Raw genomic sequence first — 18,763 nt, 5'->3', positions numbered from 1 at the left:
TCCAGAGCGTCACCTTCCCAAGTATCTTTTTCTGGCCTGAGCCGTAGGAAGTTGAAAATGTGATCCTCTGTGTAAGAGTGCAGCATATTCTTGGCCAAACTCCTCATCATTTTTTACCTCTTGCATTTGTGGTTAGTTTACAAATGTCATATGCCTCCTTTTCTTCTTTAAAACTAGTCTCTGTGGAATCAGGTATCATCCTGGCTATTGTGGAATGTAACCTACTCTTCTGAGTTTGTTCACATCAGTCCTGCCTACGGTGAGAGAGAAAGCAAACCTGGCTTCAGAGCCCCTTGACTACTCAGTTACCCAGAAATGCCAATTGCAGTAATGTTGACACTGACCTAAGACCTGATTTCCCACAACAGAGTTTTCATTGCCAAGTAATTTTGGTCACTGCATAAACCAGAAAGGTTTGCATTGGATCGGTGATATTGCATAATTAGGTTTTCAAAAGAACAAGAACAGAGAAATGAGAATACTAGGGAAATCAGGCTTCTTGCTTTTGCAAATTCTAACCACAGAAAATGCCAGAAGTTTTATTTCTTATCAAGAATAAAGCAGTTAATCTTTAGTAGCCTGTCCCATAGACAGAATATATTTTACAGCTTCAACTAGACAAATAGAAGTACGCTAAAACCGTAAGTTTTGGTGATTGATGGCAGTAACCTGTAGGAATGTCTTTAATAGCCAGTTTGCAGTTGAGTGTAATGATTTGGTCACTTTTCTCAGGGTTTTGTTTTGCGTCTATGTGTGTGGAGGTAGACATACAGGTATAAAACCAGCTATTCTAGAACAACTCTGCTGTAGAAAAGCAGATTCTGAATTCTGGCAGCAATATTTGTCAGCTGCCCAAATGGCTATAAGATGTATTGGCTTTATGCATTTCAAAGCACAGACACAGGAGCACAGGGAAAAGGTAAAGAAGGTCTCTGGAATCTCATGCCCCATTGCTGGTGTCTGTGATTTTGTTATTGAAATCATTAAGCAGGCAGTATGTTCACTGGAAAGGTTCACGTTATGGGGAATCCCGCAGAGAATGCCTTTCTGTCAGAAGCAGTCCCTTGGTGCTCACCTACTTCAGAAGACCATGAGCGAGGTGCGGGAGCCCTGTTTTCTGCACACCTGCTCCACAGATTAAGGACAACAAAATGGGTGGGTAGCAGAGAACAATACTCTAGAGCAGAGCAGCAGTTCTGGCTTGTAGGTCACATCTAGCTGAACTTAGAGAGAGGAGTTACAACTCAAGTACTCATCAAAGAGATTAGACAAACTCAGTAGGAAAAAGAATGCAGGAAGCTGGCAAGAGGACAATGCTAGAGTGAGCTCAGACAAAAAAACCTCCTGAAGTTTGGAGGGTTTTTTTTCCCTCCAGGATATGTAGTTCAGAGGTGGGCGGGAGCAGTGGCCAGCCAACAAAGGCTAGATACTGTGGTTTTGAAAGAGGGACTTGAGCATATGGAGCTTTCGTGCAAAAAAAGAATGTTTTTTTTATCAATTCCAGGCGAAATGGCAGTTGTGTCATTCTGAGTGCATCTCGTCAGATTAGATGGGATCACTAAGAGGCTTTTGGCATTTTCAGTCTGAGAGAAAAAAACACATGTGGCTACTGAAATTGCCCAGCAAGGAGATTTCCCCCTTCTGACTTGGCTGTTAGATTATGGGGTCCTGAAGCCATGTCAGCCCCTGACATGATACTGGGTGACACAGTTGGTGACAATTTGGCCAGTTCTCTCCTGGATGGGGAGCTCTTTTCTTGGAAGGGAAACCAACTGCCAGTATTTGCAGTGTACTATCAGAATAACATGATGTATTCTGGGCAGTGCTTTGGCTCTAGTTTCATTTTTTCATTAAATGAAATTTGTGAATTAACCCATAAGCGTGAGCTTTGTTAGGAAGAAATTACAAGTTGGCATGAGTATGACATGAATATTGAAGGGAATGAAGTACTTCTCAAGGAATTGAGATAAGTGAAGCTTTTGATTAGAGTAGGAGAGTAGCTGCATGTTGTTGAGGCTAGATAAACCAGTTTGAGAAGTACAAATCAACTTTCTGAGGAGCTGTTATATTTAGTGCTGAGCTTCACCCACAACTCTAATTCCATGCAAGTTCAAACTGTGGGAAAGGTAGATACAGCTCCTGTAGCATGTTCAACTGAAAGTCCACCTTATTTCTGTTAGTGGTATATATGCTACTCCTTGCAAGAGTGCCACTGGAGAGTTTGTATTAAGCTGAAGTGTGATGAGAGTTTTCCAGTACTGCATTTCATATGTTTTAAGTTTTCTATATGCACTCCAGCAAAAAAACAAGTGTGAAGGGTTTCCTCTGCTAGTTTGAGTTTCTCTGTGAGGTATGAACTTTCAGATCGAATGAAAGGAGGTCACAGATCATAGCTCAAGTGTGAAACCAGGGAAGAAGCAGGTACCAAGGCAAAAGCTAACTGAAGCTTAAACAAAAATTTATACAGAAGTGTATCCTAAATTGAAATATTCCTTGCCAAAATATCTATCACTCTGTTAGCACAGGAATCATAGTAGTGGTGAATTGTTTGGTTGATGGGAATCTCACAGGTTCGGCAACATGGATCTGTTGTTTTTAGAACAGCGTGTGGAGGTCCTGATTCAGTGCTCTTACTCTATTGTGTAAGACAGAAAGAAATTCATCACCTCTCATTAATGCTATCTGGAGTTGAAAGGAGTTTATATGAGCATCATCACACTGAATTGTTTCAATGATTCAGAAAACAGAGTGCTCCCTGTGGGTGAATACTTTGTTGGCTTTCTGGGGTTAGCCTAGTAACATGGAATAACTTTCTTCCCTGGTGCTGAGTGGCACCAGGAATATTATTACCTGGCAGAACGAAGCTCTCCCATGCTCCCTCCCAGATTTAGTCAGCGTGCACTGAGAGAAAGCCCTCAGCTCACAGATACCTTGCAGTGTTTTTCTTGTAAACAGCAAGGCAGGAGCTCCTCTGTTCTGATCCTGACTGAGTGTCTAGCAGAGCTGTGGGCAACTTGTGGTCCACTTACTAATTTTGGATACCTCAGTTTTGGGGTTCCCAAGCTGTGCCTCACTTTTGAAGGATGGGTAGCTCATGTGACTCCTGTTACAGTCTGTGAAAGATCAGGAGCTCTGCATTCAGCCCACAGATGTCTCAAAGTGGGTGTTCCTAACATTCTTGATCTTAAGTTGGGTTCACTTCCCATCATGTGAAATGAGAGCACTATTACCTGCCTTCAAAACAGGTGCTGTATAGAGCTTTGAAACATAAAGCAGGACTGTGTGATATGGCCAGATCTCTAGAACTTTCAGCTGTACTTTTTAGATGACATACAAATTAAAAATTGCGGAGTTGTGAATGTTGTATGTTTTATTTCCAACATTCACCATAAACCAGATAACTTTTCAGGGGAATTCATACATCTGTAATGCTTGTTGCTGACCTTTTTAGAAACTGAATAACTTAATGTAGTAGGACGTTTCAGAAAGGAAAGAAAATGCATGCAGGAGGCCTTGTATCAAGATTAATCTCTCAGGAATGCAGGGGGTTAACGGTCAGGCTGATTAATCGCTGTTAATGAACCATCAGGAAATCTGTCAGGAAGTGGGTAAAAATTCCTGACGGCTGATGTGAAGCATTGTGTGGTGTGCTTTGGTTTTGATATTTCCCAACTGATAGTCTACAGTGGGTGTAGTTTAGTTACCTCTAAGCCCTCAAGACATGTGAAGGACGAGATGATATGCTGCTCTTGTTCAGCTTGAGTGAGCAAGAAATTTTCCCCATGCAAGGCTATGCAAGTACGACACAACATAAATGCAAGAAAGTCAAGGATTGCTCCTTCCCACAGCTTCCCAGAACAGAGTAGAAAGGAAGCGTGATCATTCCCTCATTCCTCTGGTCTGAGCCCACACAGTACAGAGGGAAGAGTGGAACAGGCAGCTTTCCCTGTGTGAACAAGGAGCCAGAGTATTAGGACTTGGAAACACAACTGAGTTAATGAATTGCCTGGTGTTGACCGAGGGTGAGGTTTCACAGTTGGCTTAAGCTGATCTAAGATCATGCTGCTGCTGAAAGGAGTGTTTCTAACCTCTTTCTCCTTGGCATTGGACTAGCTATCATGTGGTAATACAGCAGCTTGCTGATCTGGGTGGAAACTAATGTTTCTTGGTCAGTGTTGGCTGGCTTAGTGTTCAGATGGATCAGAGAACTGATCTGCCTCACTGCTTGGCCGCACAAGTGCTAGATCTGATGTAGGGGAGGGCGTGGGAACATGAGCCAAGGATAAAAACATGAGTGGGGACTGAGCCTTTCAGCAATAACATAACCATGGATTGGCTTAAGCCTATTATGAAACTGCAGTCTGAATCACTGGAATTAAGACTGCACTGTCAACCTACAGGGAATGCAAATTAAAATGTGTTAGCTTACGCCTCCCGCCGTTCTTAAACAGCGGCTGAATACAGCCATTCTGCATGTGGCTGGGAGGAAGGAGTGTATGGTAGGTCAGCAGGATAACAGTTCCCTGTGACTTGGTCTGGAGCATGCAGAGCACATCTGACAGCATTGGTGTGTGTTTGGGGAAGGCAGAGGGGAAGAAGAAAGGAACAGACGAGCATTGCTACCATGGATTCTCTCTATATATTTTCCGTTGGCTTAGGGTAACATGTTCTAGCTTGTCTTCGTGACAAGACTGCAGAAACACTCAGCTACCAGAGCATAGATTAAGCACAGTAAAGCAGTTGTGGATCCAGACCCTAAAGGTCTGGAGCACAGTGTGCTTCTCCTAGTACTTCTCCTTTATCTTCAACCCAAGTAGCTTTGTAGTGCTCTCTAGTCTGCACCAAAAGCCTAACTTAGACTTAAAAAGACAAGCCTTGCTATTTGTTTGAAGTTCATTTGTTTTTTATTGCAAAATGTTAAGGACTTTTTATCATTTTGTTCTGACTCAAAACTCCATGCATAGATATAGGAATAACTGTGCTAGTGGAAAAATCTCGGCTTTAGAGGTTTGTGACCAAAGGTCTGCTCCTGTAAGCATAGTGGTGGAGAGCCCCACCAGTATCTGTGGGATGCCCTACAAAGATGGCAATCCTTCCACACAGCTTCAGCAACCCCAGACACCATGGGAGTAGTCACCCTTGTTAGGCCTTGAGCTTAGGAAATAGTTTTAAGATAGTCAAATTAGTTTAATTTCAGGAGAGTTTCAAGATAGTGGAGTTGGTTTAATTTAAGATTGCCTTAATTCAAACTGCCAAAATATCTCTCTAGTGAAACATAAGGAAAAGGGGGGGGGGGGGATTATTAACACCCCACCCCCCAAAGAAATGTATTGCATGGGCAAATAAATGCAGAAGTCAAAAAAACAGTCAGAAACATTTTGAGAAATAAACCATTCTTCATCACATAGAGGATAAACATGGGCTCTTTCAGGGAGAAGGAAATCATAAAAATAAAGACAGGGTAAAAAAAGCTGTATAACTGATTCAACCACTGTTACCAAGGGATATTTTGCTCCCTGAGCATTTCAGCTGAAATTATCTTTTAGCTGAGACATAGACCCTCTTGGCACAAGAGTGTCTGAATATACCCGAAGGCTGGAAATGTTTCTCCAGTTCCACTAGTAACCTTTCATCAAAGCACAACACAGGGATTCTTGTAAGGAGGCATAGGCTTTCACCACTTATGAAGAACAGATAATGAGCCTCTTCACTGACAGATATTTTTGTGTTACATGAGGCTAATTTGTAGTTTGGGTACAGAGTAGGCAGAGGTACAGCAAGGAATGCTGAGCAGATGTGACACAGAGCGGTAACATCCTTAGCATAATCCAGTATCACACAGTTATGGAGTGCTATAAATACAACAAGAATTCTCCAAGGCCCAATTCCTTCGACAGAGTTGGGTATCTCTGCATTGCCATGCATTTAGACTGCACTAAATCAATGTAATCCTCAGGCTTCGTTCATTTTTGCACTGCTGTGAATGCTCCTCGGAGACTATAAGCATCATTGCAAGCAATGTTGTTGAATCTACATTATAATGCAGTTTTTGACAGCTTTTGGATTGATGTTTTGATTTATTCACTAAATGAAGAATTTATCATTACAGGCATGCCTAATGTTTCTCTTATACAACACATCATTCCTTTTAGGACTTGGTAACATGGTCTTACAATGTATTTAATGGAATGAATCCATGTAATACACAGGGCGTACATGGACTGTGACTTCTTGAAAAATCACCTGAGGAAAGTTTTCTTTGGTTCAGTAACAATGGCAGGCTTCAAGAGCCAGAGCCCCCTCCTATTCTTACATGGTTGCCATTACTCTTGCCCAAGAGGACAGGCTGGGAGTGTGAAGGCTAAGAGGTTGCCCTGGAACATGGCAGTGCAACTGCTGCAACACTGTGAACTGTAGCTTTTGGCATCTTGGCCTCCAAATTTTTTTGGTGAACAAGTCATCTTACTGTATAAGTGAAATGCATCCTATTATTCTATACAATTGATTGAAAAATGCTTTACTTGCTGGAAAGACTGTTGAACAATATAGTTTCCACTTACAAAGCACTTTCCTTAAAAAGCTTCTCAGGGCAGCATCATATAAAAATATCTATACTAAATTTCTGAACCAGCTTTTAACAAATCAGGACTAACAAAAGCTAAGGTATAAATAGAAGAGTTTTTGTGGGTTTTCTCTTCTCTGGAGGCACAGAATCTCAATCAGTGCTGGACTGTAAGGAACAAAGTTGCCCTTTTCCAGACATACAGGAAAACAAGGACCTTTCAGACTAGTGGCATAGAATATAAATAGGTTTTCAAAACTGCTTCAAAACCGTAAAACTTAGACAAAACTGTAACACTTGCATTTTAGAACTAGCCACACCATATCAGACAATTTTTTTGATCCAATTCTTTATTTTATTTCATACAAACTAGCATTTCTGCTTTAGAGAAAGGTTAAACAAGTTATATTTTTATAATTATGGAATTAATTGTCTCCAGGCACTAAAGGATATGAGGATTGTCTCAAAGTCTGCAATGTATTAGGATTTCTGGAAGACAAATGCTGAAGAATGTAAAATATTACATATTCTGTGTTTATATTTTGTCAGTGGGCAGAATAAATGCGCCTTACTGGTCATTTTCAAAATTCATTATTTTTGCAAAAAGTAGGTTGTTTGGTTTTGTTTTTTTTTAATAGCAGGTTTTGAAACAGCTAAATGTAAAGCTAGTATTTGCTAATCCAGAGTTTGGATAATCCTGATTTTACTCTGAGCCTGTTCCTTCTGCTGTGTGCTGACCTTTTCTGAATCTACCAAACCCAATATGCCTTAATCCACAATACCAAAGAGGGAAGGTCTGTTTCTGTAGGCTGAAAATAGTTCTTATTGGAGCTCACTTTGCAGCTGAATCAGTTCTGCTATTGCTCTTTAAGTTGTGTTTGACCAGTCATGTCTGCACAGACCAGAAGAGAGGTTGAACAGGGTTATTTACATTATCATTCTAATAATACATGCCACTGTTTTCAGTGTAGTAGCTCCTGTATTGAAAACACCCCTACATGAAACGTTTACTTACCAACAACTGAATTTATGATACCCTTGGGGTCTGTAGTAGCTGAGCTTTAGAGATGCTGACTGCTTCAGTCTATGTATGGGAGGTAAGGATTTCAGCAAACGTTTACTGGTATCAAATCCTGCTGTATATTCTCCAATCATCCCATAATCTTTTCTCTTGCAAAAAGATACTAGGGGACCTTTTTCCATTCTGCATGGAAGTCTGCTATTCACCCCCTTTTCCACCTTTGTAGTCATTTAACATAGTTCAGCCTTGCCAAAAGGGAGATCTACAGCCATCTCAAAACCTCCGAGCATCACCCACAAGTGGAGAGGCACAGTAATGTTGCAGGGAGAATTTACGTTCCATCTCACTGCTATCCAAACTAAGACCTGGGTGATATGCCATTAGTCTTTTTTTGCTCCAATAGCAAACAGTGCAGCAATTCTTTGGGGCAGTAGTCAGTTACCTCCATTAAAAAAAAAAATTATTAAAAAGACAGTATTCTGCTCCACATTGCTGCCAGATAATAGTTTATGCTGTTTGACACCAGATATTCTGAGTATTCCTCATTAAAATAATATTTGGCCACTTCCATTACCCAGTGATCACTGTATGAGAAATATTTGATGTAAAAATGACAAGTTATTCCTGCTACAGCATAACATCTGCTTGCTGAAATTCTGTCTGTAACAGCAGCACCAAAATAGCTTTAATAATTAATCATGCACTGATTAGATGATAAACTCTGAGATGGGCTGGAGATTTTTGTATTATGCATCAGACAAAAGACACTGGCAATGCTTAACTAGCAGTCACCTGCTCCTGCTCCACCTACCATTGTGGAAGCACTCTGGAAACCAGAAGAGAGGCAAAGGCCCAACAGAAATTGATAAAAACCTTCACCTGCCCCTCCTATGTTCAGGAATACAGAACCGTTGAAACAGCTGTTGCTGCACGCTGGGTAAGACTTTGCTTATTAACTTGTAATTTGCCAGGCAACACTCTCCATTATACCCCACTGTGAAGGCGATGGAAGACAGCATTCAAGCTTCAGGTGAAGCAAGAGTTAAGTAGGAAGTTTCCTGACTGGGAACACCAATGCAAACAGCTGCTGTGGAAGGGCTGGGCAGGGAGAGACAAGGCATGGCTTGCTCACCCCCTTTAGGGTTCCCTTGCAATTGCCACGCTGCTCTGCCCTGTTATCTGCTTGTAATGTTACAAACTGATCTCTGTGAAAGTGGTATTTTTTGCCAGAGTATTATTTATATGCAGCTGATTTTAGGGTAAGTAGGAGTGTAACACTGAGAACCACTAGAATTCAAAATTGGAAATTAATTCCTAGTCTTAACTTCCAGTTAGAAACTTTGCTCAGCTATCTTAACTAACTTTTTCCAGGCCCTTTGCTCTTGTCCCATGACTCCTGGGGCCTATTTATTGCAACTACAGAGGCAAAACCCCTCAGGGGAGATAGTCCATATGCTGGTTCTTGAATTAAATGAAGATATTACCAGTGTGTCCAGTGTAACTCTTTTAGTGGTATAAAAGTATGATTAAAAAAAGGGGATGTTAGAATCACTTTTACAGTACTAACAAGAATTGCTGTCAGTTTGGCCTTGGAAGTCAAGCCAGTTTTAGAGGAGGGGGAAGAGACACTGTGGAATGAAATGAGCAAATCAAGTTAAAAATGATTAATTTTGCCAGTTGTTGGGGACACTACAGAGCACTGAACATCACAAAACAAGAGTTATTGTTAAAAAGCATTCAGGAGGCAAACAATTGTCATTCCCTGCTGATCAGAGCAGAACTAGTGGCATCTGGGCTAGAGGGTCAGAGCAAGCCGGGGCACAAGGTGAAGGCTTACTCCCCATTCACAGAGGGCTGGCACAGGGCCGGCTGAGCATCGGGCAGCTCTTGTGGGAGACAGGGCCTGGGGACAGCTAGCTCAGGAGAGCCACAGTTGCCAGAGCTCCAGGTGAATGTCACTGTCCTCCATCCCCATGGTCAGACACAGCTCAAGTGGCAAAGCTTACCCCAGGAATATGAGTGGTTTATGTGACAGACACAGCATACACCTTCATCAGTGGGGCTCTTTTAGAACAACAGCTCAGTTCTGGAGACGTCAAAATGTATCGTTCTGCAACTAGGAATTTACAGACACCACAGGCCGCATGGCTTATTTTTTCCCCTTTTCTCTGTCCCTTCCACTACTGCCCTTTATGAAAAACAGAAGTTAAATGAGAGAAAAATAGCTTTAATGAAACATTCAGGTTGAGAAATGAAAAGACACTCCAGCAACAGGAAGTTTCAAAAACAGTGTTTATAACAGCACACTGCTGAACTGTAGCACACTAGCTTTTCTTTTTCTTGAAGTTTTAGGCCATATTATAGCTTGTACCTTGATTCAACAGCTGGGCAGAAAGATAGTATGGTAGCATTAGTTTAACATGGCAGAACTTTCTAGGCATAGAAAAGTGAATTGAACTCAACTCCTGAACAAATTCCTGACTCCTGCAATCAGTGCTGCAACTTTTGTCTTTCCAGTAAACGCATCTTAATTGTTTCCCTGTGCAAGTATGCTTGAACTTCTTATTTTATTCTAGGGAGCTGGAGACAGTTTTGTGGGAGCACTGGCCTTCTACCTGGCTTACTATCCCAAGTTACCCATGGAGGAAATGATCAGGAAGTCTAACTGCATCGCATCGGTGAGCGTCCAGGCATCAGGGACACAATCTTCATATCCTTACCGGAAGGACTTGCCTCAGGACCTTTTCTAATTGACATTGTCTAGCTCAACATACTGATTTTATCTTACCCCAGACACCATTATTCTCCTGACTGCACAAAGGTTCTCCTCTGCTGACTGGAAAGACCAGAGAAGTCTCTTTGCTTCTTATTTGAGGAATCCTCTTAGTTCCTGTTCTACAGTGATAAGATGGGGTGGGGGTGGTGGGTCTTTCAAACACAGCACAGCAGGTCTCTCTGGCCCCTCACACAACCATTGGGCTTGTGGCCATCCCACACAATGCACTATACTGAACTACATGAAGTTTACAGCAAAACATTGGTCTCCTGATAGTATTTTTTATCAGAACTTCTGATGTGCAATGCCAGCACATGAAGTGGAGTGTTAGCTTTGAGATTGCAACTTCAGGCCTTGGCTGCAAACACCAAGGCCAGCGTTGGCTCATAACAAAGCACCATACATCAAGCCCTGGCCCATCTATTTTTTCATGCTGCAGCACTGTGCTCTGTGGAAGGTCCCTCAAACTGGAAAGAGGACAAGAGTGCTACTGAGGTAGACTTTGAAAAGTGTTTCTAGCCATACTGCTCTAAACCTAGATGAACTAATTAAAGATGAAAAACTTCCAAAACCATCAGAGAACTACTTTGGCTATCTACTTTCTCCATGCTTGACAAAAATCCAGGAGTGAAAAATCCATCCTACTTACTTGACTGAAAATAATACAGTCCTTTTAACCGTGGTCATAGCTTATCCAAAAGCTCATCTTATATCACTAGGTTCCCCTTGCTTCTTCCTTTCCTGGGAAGGAGCTGATACAACACTAGCCCTCCAAGGAATGACACCAATTCATAGTCACTACTGTTGAATCTGTGGCTGGTAGGTTAGAAAAACTTGCAATCCTGCCATTGAATTCCTGCTGTGGAAAACGTTAATTTTTATTGCCTTATAAAACAATAGTTCCTTTGAAGATTACAGCCTCTTTCACAATGGAAAACACAGACAATGGGATTTGCTATTTAATTTTTTTAATTGAGTACTGTAAAAATAACTCAAAAGATAAATAAATGTTACTGTGATGATCTATGTCCAGACATTAAGAATTTTCTTTCTCTACATTGTTTCATTCACAATGGCCTTCAAATCACAGGAGACGGTGATCCCAGTTCATTTCCTCTCTTTTCGGCCCATGTTGCTTGATTTCTGAATCAGCGTTCACCCCGTCCTCCCCCCAAACCATCCTCTCCTAATGCATAAATCAAGTCCAGTCATTGTTCAGATAGAGCGGATTTTTTTCTTCTCCGTGAAGAGGACACGTTGTTTTGCTATAGGGAAAAAAAGGATCTGTTAAGAAGCCCAAAGTGTTAAGATGCAATTCAAGGAGCCTACATCCCTTTCTCCTGGCTGCCTTCGCTGCTTAAATGAGTGTGGAGCAACTGACTGGCACAGCGCTGCTGTCAATCAACTCTTGACGGAGTTTAGTAGTGCTTTCACTTTACCATACGTAATTTTTAGTTCCTAAGAGGTCCGTTTACCTCTGTGAAAGTAAGTGTCAGGATTTGAGCGGCTGAAAACATTCAACAGCTGCTCTGTGTGACTGTTCTGAATCACAGCTGCTCAATGTAGGGACAAAAATAGGCTCTTGCTGCTTTCTACTACTCTTCAAATTCAGAGCCAAACAACTACAGATCATGAACTGGATCTACTTGGTCTCACAGACTGACTGAAAAAGTTAACTAAGTCACCTTAGAGACGCAAATTAACCCTGCATCCAATGCCTGATGCTAGCAAAGTCAGTTCAGCTATAGGTTAAGCATAGCCAATGCATTACTGAAGAAAAAAAAACCAAACACAAAACCCCAAAGCTTTACAATGCCCTTTGAAAAGCACCATTGTTCCAATTGAACTTCACTATATGAATTCCTTTGAAAGCTACGCAAGAGCAATCCACACACTTAACAAAATCTCTTCTTCCACATAAAAGTTTCGCTTTAAGAAATACTGCAACTTTGTAACACATTCTGTTGCTGCAGTTAGGAGGTAGTGAAACTTGGGCACTACTGCCACTACTTCACTAAAAAGCTTCATTCTGTGGAGGTCCCAGGTTTTTGAGAAGTACAAAACATAAGGTGAAAATGCATGCCAAATGAAAATGCTTCCTAACATATTCCTGATGTGAGTTGGTATCTAGACTCAAATTTACTTCCCTTCACACATGTAGCACTTTCTCACATCAATTTCTCACTTGTGTTCTACTACAGGCTACAAAGATCAGAGTTTTTTTCTTAATTACTTCCAATTTTGTACTTCAACAACCTACTACATGTTCTGCAACAGAAGCGCTACTTAGACTAAGCTCTCCACTCTCTTCACATTTCCTACAAGTTCTGAAGCTTCTGGAGGATCACTTTGCACAATGGTTCGATGCAGTGATTTAAACTTTTCTTACTCAAGAAAATAATCCCAGAGATCTCCAATTCTCCTTCTGTATGGAATTCAGAAGGAGAGACACAACCTCTGTCAGCAACCTCTCATCTCTTTGATGAGAGCATACCGCTTCTCTGGTGGTTTCTCTCACCTGCCATAAAGCTCCTGGACTGTTAGATCTGAGTATGAAAAGGTTAGTCATTTAACAAGAGCATAAAATTATAAGAAAAAATAAGCTTAAACCACATAACTACTGGCCATGCATTATGTTATCTACTTAGAGCTGCTTAATACATTTATTTATTCTATAGATTTAAATAAGCCTTTTTTGCACTAACTCTGCCATGCTATTTCTAGCATGGTCTCATTTAAATGGTCTCGTTTAATTTCTACGTTTCCCCAAATTAAGTTTTTTAATGTTAAATTAAACTTTTTAATGTTAACTGCAGACTGGTTCCTCCCCCAGAAACCTGAGCTCCTAGTCACCGTTCAAAAAGCTTGGTAAGCAAAAGGCAGCTTGGCAAGTGCTATAACCCCCCAACATACCAGATTCTTAAACTGAGAAAATCTGCAAGGACCAGAGGAACATAAAAGAACCCACAAACTGTCATCTGGAGAGCAGTATCGTTTGTGGGAGAAGAAGAACTTGGTTTTATTTCTTTAAAAGAAAAGGTCCATTTTGTAAGTGATGGTTAAAATGTATTGTCTAGAGCACCCATGGCAGCTTAACAGAACATTTCTATTGACGCATTCTTCGTGGCTGCTTGTTGGAGGTAGTGCAGTCTAGCAAACCACACAAAGAAACAGAATGAAAGAACTCTTGTGTCACTTTGCTTTGCCACTGACATGTGGCATGGCTGTCATCAAAGTCTCTGATATGTCAGGCAAGTCATTACTTTGTTTCACTGCCACAATCTGTAAAATGAGGGTAACGTTTACTTCCCACTGGAATGTCATGAAGAACAGCAACTGTACAGTCATCTGAGTATGAAACGTGTTATGACATATTCTGCTTAGATGGGAAAAATCCTGTTATATTCAAATCTTTTGCCCCACACAGAGAAGCTTATACAAAGCAAGCTGATTTCTTCCCCAAGCTCTTACCGATGGGATCGTATCTCAGCAGGACCAATTTTTCTTGCAGTCGGAGTCTCCTGATGTTGAAACAGTAGCCTGTCTCAGCTGTACTTTTCATCTTCACCAGAATGTATCTAAAGTCACAAGGAATGTCTCTGTATCAGTGCACAGGCACACAGCAATGGCCCACCACAAGTCTGCCAGGGCATGGTCAAACGGACAAGCTTTTAGCATGAGCAATTTGGCACAATCACGTAAGATACTTCATTCAATTTTATGGATATTCAGGATGGGAGCATCAACACCATGTGCTAAACTTATAACACAGACAAGGAGCCCACTATAAACGATAAGCTCCAGCATCAAGTTTAAGTAAATAACTACTGAACAGAATACAAGCCCAGAGGAAAAGAAACAGGAAAGAAAGAAGGGGGGGGGGGGGGGGTGTTAAAAAAAAATAAATCAGCATACACTTGAGTCACTATTTAAAAGATTATGGCAAGAGAGGAAGGATGATGGTAGTTAAAGACGTTCAGGCTGTAGATAACAATGTATTGCAGACTATCACTTCCACATGCAGAGAGGAACTCGAGCAGATAGGATGGAACAAGAGGCATGCAAAAGGAGAAGCAGGGCCCCTTGGCACCATCCATCCCACTAGAGATACAGGGCTTGACATTAACCCAGCCATGGGAACCCCCTTCCCCACTGGAAGGCTCTCGGTTTGTAGAGTGGACTGGCTGCAGTAGCTGTGGTATCCCTGGGAGCAGGGAAAGCCAGGAGACTGAGAAAGCTGCCACCACCACACCCCCCGGCCCCCAGAAGTACACAGAGATCTGCGCAAACTCCCAGACACAGGGCATCTTCTGAAGTGTCGAAAGAAAGGTCAAACCATTTTAGCAGTCTGTAAATTATGTCCTTCTCTTCCATTGCAATAAAGAGATGGATATATCTCTGCACATGGGCATTCAATTAATTTTTCTGGATTTTCCTGCTTCTAATACCAAGTGGTCTGTCAAAATTAACCTTGAAGAGATGTCCATTCTTCCTCACTTGTGCAGCTCTGACCAGTGTACTTCCTTGAGCTCTCCCTCTTCAGCTTTGCAATGAAATTTACTTTTCTGAGTTCAAAATAAAACAGAAAAACACTAGATTCCTGCAGACCAACTGACCAAGCATAGTCTAGGAATTACCCCCAGTTACTGTCCTCTCCTGTACATGACTGCAGGTGTGATGTGTATCACCAGTAACCACACAGACTCCTTCCCCTATACCTCACCCACTTCCTCAAATCCTCTGTGCAGTTTCCTCTTTCTGGGGGAATCAGTGGTATCAGTATGACCAGGCCTTGAAATTCTTGTGCACCACATATTTGAGGCCAAGCCCTTTCTGAACAACACACCTTGTTCAAAAAATTTGCTGCTCAATGAAGAAACGTAACTAGGAGCAGAGGCAGAAAAGAACAGTGGAAAGCTATCAGGACACAGGGAGAAAACCCAAGGGGAACGCAGAAGGATAAATAATACAAGGAGATAACATATTCCTGAAGTATACATGGGACCATAAAAAGAACAGAGAAAGGAACATCGGGGCGGGGCGGGGAATCACTACATTAACATTAGTAACACCATTTTTAAAAGCTACTTTTTCACCTCACGGAAACATCCTGCGTTGCTGTGTTTGCTTCTGCTAACAGGTAACAGCAGAACACTGAGATGTCAACCTGCTCTCTTCCCTGTCAGGTACATATTTGGGAAGCACTTTCTTAATTTAAAACCCTGACAATTACTCAGAAATCCTGTAACAGAAGAATCTCTTCAAACCCAGAAAGTGGTTGCTACTGGCTCTGTTGGGGGCTGATTCTTAAAAAAAAAAATAAAAAAAAAAATCAGAAAACGTACCAAAGGCCATAGTTTCCAAGGTTGTACAGCACCAAATGTAATATACTTGCACAGAATGCAATTTCTGAGAATCAGAAGACAGGAATGTATTCACATAGATGTATCAGTTTAGCCCCTTGGATTTGTCTAGCTGATTTTCTTACAAATAGCATTTTGGATGCAAGTCATGCTCTCCCCATGATCCTGACCCCTTGCATCCACACTGTAAGACTCCTGGTGTGCTGAAAGTATATATTCCTTCCTTTCCAACCCTTAAAACACATCAGCTGTCATTACAGGTCAAAAGACTGGGACTAATTTTCTTCCAGAGCCCACTAACCTCTCTCCTGAGCTGGACTACAGAGCAAATCAAGAAGCCCAGAGCACTGACTGTGCCCCATCCACTCCTCATGTATAAACATATGAACATGCTAAAACTGGGAAGCGTTCTGCACCCTGCCCATGAGAAACATTTACAGCACCTGCCCAAAGCCCAACCCACAAACAACAAAGACCCAACGCTGTACCTCAGCTTGCCCTCCTCAGCTAAAAAAGTATGAAAGGTAAACAAGAGGAAGATTATGTGGATAATTTATAGCCTCTCTTTAATCATAAAGCACAGAGGCGTGCTTCCCCTATGGAGGGCACTTTGGATATTACAGCTCAGCTCAACATGACAGCCCGTAGGACAACACCTGCGTTCGCTGCAATTTTAGAACCGAGGGGATTTTTCACACCATTCTGTACTTACCTGTGAAAAGACACACATGCAGAAGGACAGAAAGGACACAGCTAAACTCAAGGACTGCAGTTCTCTCAGGTATATTAAAAACTTCTAGAGAAGCCTAGTATTTTGTACAGTCATTTGAAGATACAGAGTGGTAGCAGAAATTAAAAATTGGTGAGGAAAACATCACTTACTTAGATTTGCTCTTGGCCACTGTTTTTTTGCAGCATGAAGAGAAAAAAAGAAGAAACAGTTATCATTTTAACTTGTTTCCTTTATACGCAACATATAAAGATTAAGAGTTTTCCACTGCTTGCCTTTGCAATAGCCCCAGACAGACTGTGCAAAGAGATTTACTGTCACAAAAGAAACGTCCTTCCATCTACGTGCTCCCAGTTGCCTGCTTTTTTTCCACCATACAACCTTTATAAGTGTCTGTGCAAAAGCAGCACCCAGTGCAACAGACTGCACTTGTTGCAGCCTCCAGATGTTTCTAATATAAAGCTTCAAAGCTGAAACTGAGTTCACTAGACAAATACGCAGTTATGGCAGGTATGAACTAAGACTGCTGGTGAAAACCACAGTCCCACTCTCCCCGGCTTGCTTATGCCCAGCCCTGCTCTGGTTCCTGCCGAAGTGCCAACCCAAAGGTTTGCATGGCCATATGGTGAACCAGACCAGAGAGCTCTTCTGAGATGAGACTAACCTTCTCACAAGCCTGGTTTCAGGTCCCCTGATCTAACCCACCACATAGCATGAAACAGGCAGAATTATTTTTTTTCTGTCAGCTCAGTGGGTTTAAATTAATCATAAAACTACAGCATGAACGCAGAAAAAAACCCCACAACACCAGCACGTCAAAAATTGCTTATCTATATTCTGTTTGTGCAATTCTTGTTTAGGCCATCGTGAGCTTCTGGCCAACCTCCTCTTGCACCTTTACTTCACCACACCCCAAGCTTATCCAGATACCACGAAGGACACACTTCTCACCGCACGCTCTCCCTGCCACCACCCCGCTCCCTCTCGCAACTTCCCCTTTTTCCACTCGAGCTGAAGCTTCTTAACCTCACTGGGGAGGGCTTGCAAGTTCCACTTCCCTTGAACCTCCCCCCCGTGGTCCCTGCCGCAGAGGCCTAGCACTCTCCCACCGGCCCTTCTCTTCGTCACCCCCACGGAAGCCACCCTCCCCGGACGACAGCCCCAGCCCCGCCCGGAGGAGGAAGGGAGCCGCTGGCTCCGTCTCCTCAGGGGAATCAGGAAGGCGGCTGACGGGCTGACCCAAGGGCCGGGAACCGGCCACTTCCCGCCCCGGCCTCGCGCCCTCCGACGGCTGCCTGGCCTCACCTCGCCCCACCCCCCCCGCACGGGGCGGCGCGGGGCACGCCGGAAGGTGTACTTGCGGCGCGGCGCCGCTGCCTGCTGGGAGGCGCAGGTCCCGCGGCAAAAGGAGGCGAAGGGCAGGGCAGGGCAGGTCGCGCCGCCGCCGCCGCCTGGGCCCGGGCCCGGGCCCGGGCCCCCGCCCACCTCCAAGGCCACCCCCGCGCCTTCCACCGTCCTCCTTCCCCCCGCCCAGCCCCGCTCCTCTCTGCGCCACTCACAAGCCGCCGCCGTTAGAAACATAACGCCGGTGTCCCCCTGAGCCGCCCCGGCGAGCCCCCCGCCACCACTTCCGGACCGCCAGGCAGAAGCGCTTCCGGGACGCGGGGGAAGGGTTGGGGCGGGGCCGCGGCCGTTGCCTCCCCGCCTAGCGGGGCGCGCTCCGGCTGCGACCCCGGCCCCGGCCCCGGCCCCGCCCCCGCCCCCTGCGCGCGCGAGGCGGGGCTAGTGCGGGGCGGGGTTAATGTGGGGCGGGGTTAGTGGGGGCCGGGTTAGCGTGTGGGCGGAGCGCAGCGGCCGTTACCGGCTGCCGGGGGCGGAGGGCAGGGGACGGGCCGGGGCTGGCAGCTCGGGCCGGCCGAGGGGGAGAGCTGCCACGGGTCCTTCGCGTGTCAGCGAGCTGGGGCCCGATTCCGGGCCGCCCCGCGGAGGCCTAGGCAGGCCCGCGACAGCCCGCAGCCGCTGCGCTGGGGTGGCTGACGGCAGCAGGGCCAGTGCAGAGGGGGGCCTGTCGGGCTCCGAGAGCCCCAGAGCTGCCGTGGGCTTGAGGGTGGGCCGGCAGCCTCCGGCCGCGGGCACCTCTGGGTCCTGCTCCGCAGCGGTCTCACCCTTCGGCCCATCTGCTAACCTCTGCCTGTGTTCGTTCCCTTTTGTGTGAGAAAAAGGGGTACTGCTGTGGTGTCAGAGTCCCCACGGCATTAGGCAGCTAAACCTATCAGTATTTATGAGCTATGCTGCAAAAATGATGGGCAGA

At 44.0% G+C, this 18,763-nt stretch overlaps 2 protein-coding genes across 5 annotated transcripts in view; one reads left to right on the top strand and one right to left on the bottom strand.

Moving 5' to 3' along the window:
* RBKS (ribokinase) overlaps window positions 1–11,385 on the top strand; it is a 70,297-nt gene extending 58,912 nt beyond the window's left edge. For all 3 annotated transcript variants that reach the window (XM_049833750.1, XM_049833749.1, XM_049833751.1), the window contains exon 8: window positions 10,160–11,385. In XM_049833750.1, coding sequence (XP_049689707.1) covers window positions 10,160–10,333 — 174 coding nt within the window. In that variant the 3' untranslated portion in view covers window positions 10,334–11,385. The remainder of the gene's footprint in view (window positions 1–10,159) is intronic.
* On the bottom strand, window positions 11,311–18,202 carry MRPL33 (mitochondrial ribosomal protein L33). Of its 2 annotated transcripts, none has more exons than XM_049833771.1 (4): window positions 18,012–18,202; window positions 16,605–16,623; window positions 13,831–13,937; window positions 11,311–11,624 (listed from the first exon to the last, which is right to left on the bottom strand). In XM_049833771.1, exons 1-4 carry the CDS (start codon window positions 18,031–18,033, stop codon window positions 11,575–11,577), a joined length of 198 nt encoding a protein of 65 aa, XP_049689728.1. In that variant the 5' UTR covers window positions 18,034–18,202; the 3' UTR covers window positions 11,311–11,574. The 2 variants fall into 2 exon arrangements, with proteins under 2 accessions (XP_049689728.1, XP_049689729.1); XM_049833772.1 differs by lacking the exon at window positions 18,012–18,202 and adding an exon at window positions 17,810–17,865.
* Window positions 18,203–18,763: the final 561 nt, after the last annotated feature.

The sequence above is a fragment of the Accipiter gentilis genome, chromosome 30 (genome assembly GCF_929443795.1).
Source record: "Accipiter gentilis chromosome 30, bAccGen1.1, whole genome shotgun sequence".
NCBI classification, from domain to species: domain Eukaryota; kingdom Metazoa; phylum Chordata; class Aves; order Accipitriformes; family Accipitridae; genus Astur; species Astur gentilis.
This window is presented reverse-complemented; position numbering and strand designations above follow the sequence as displayed.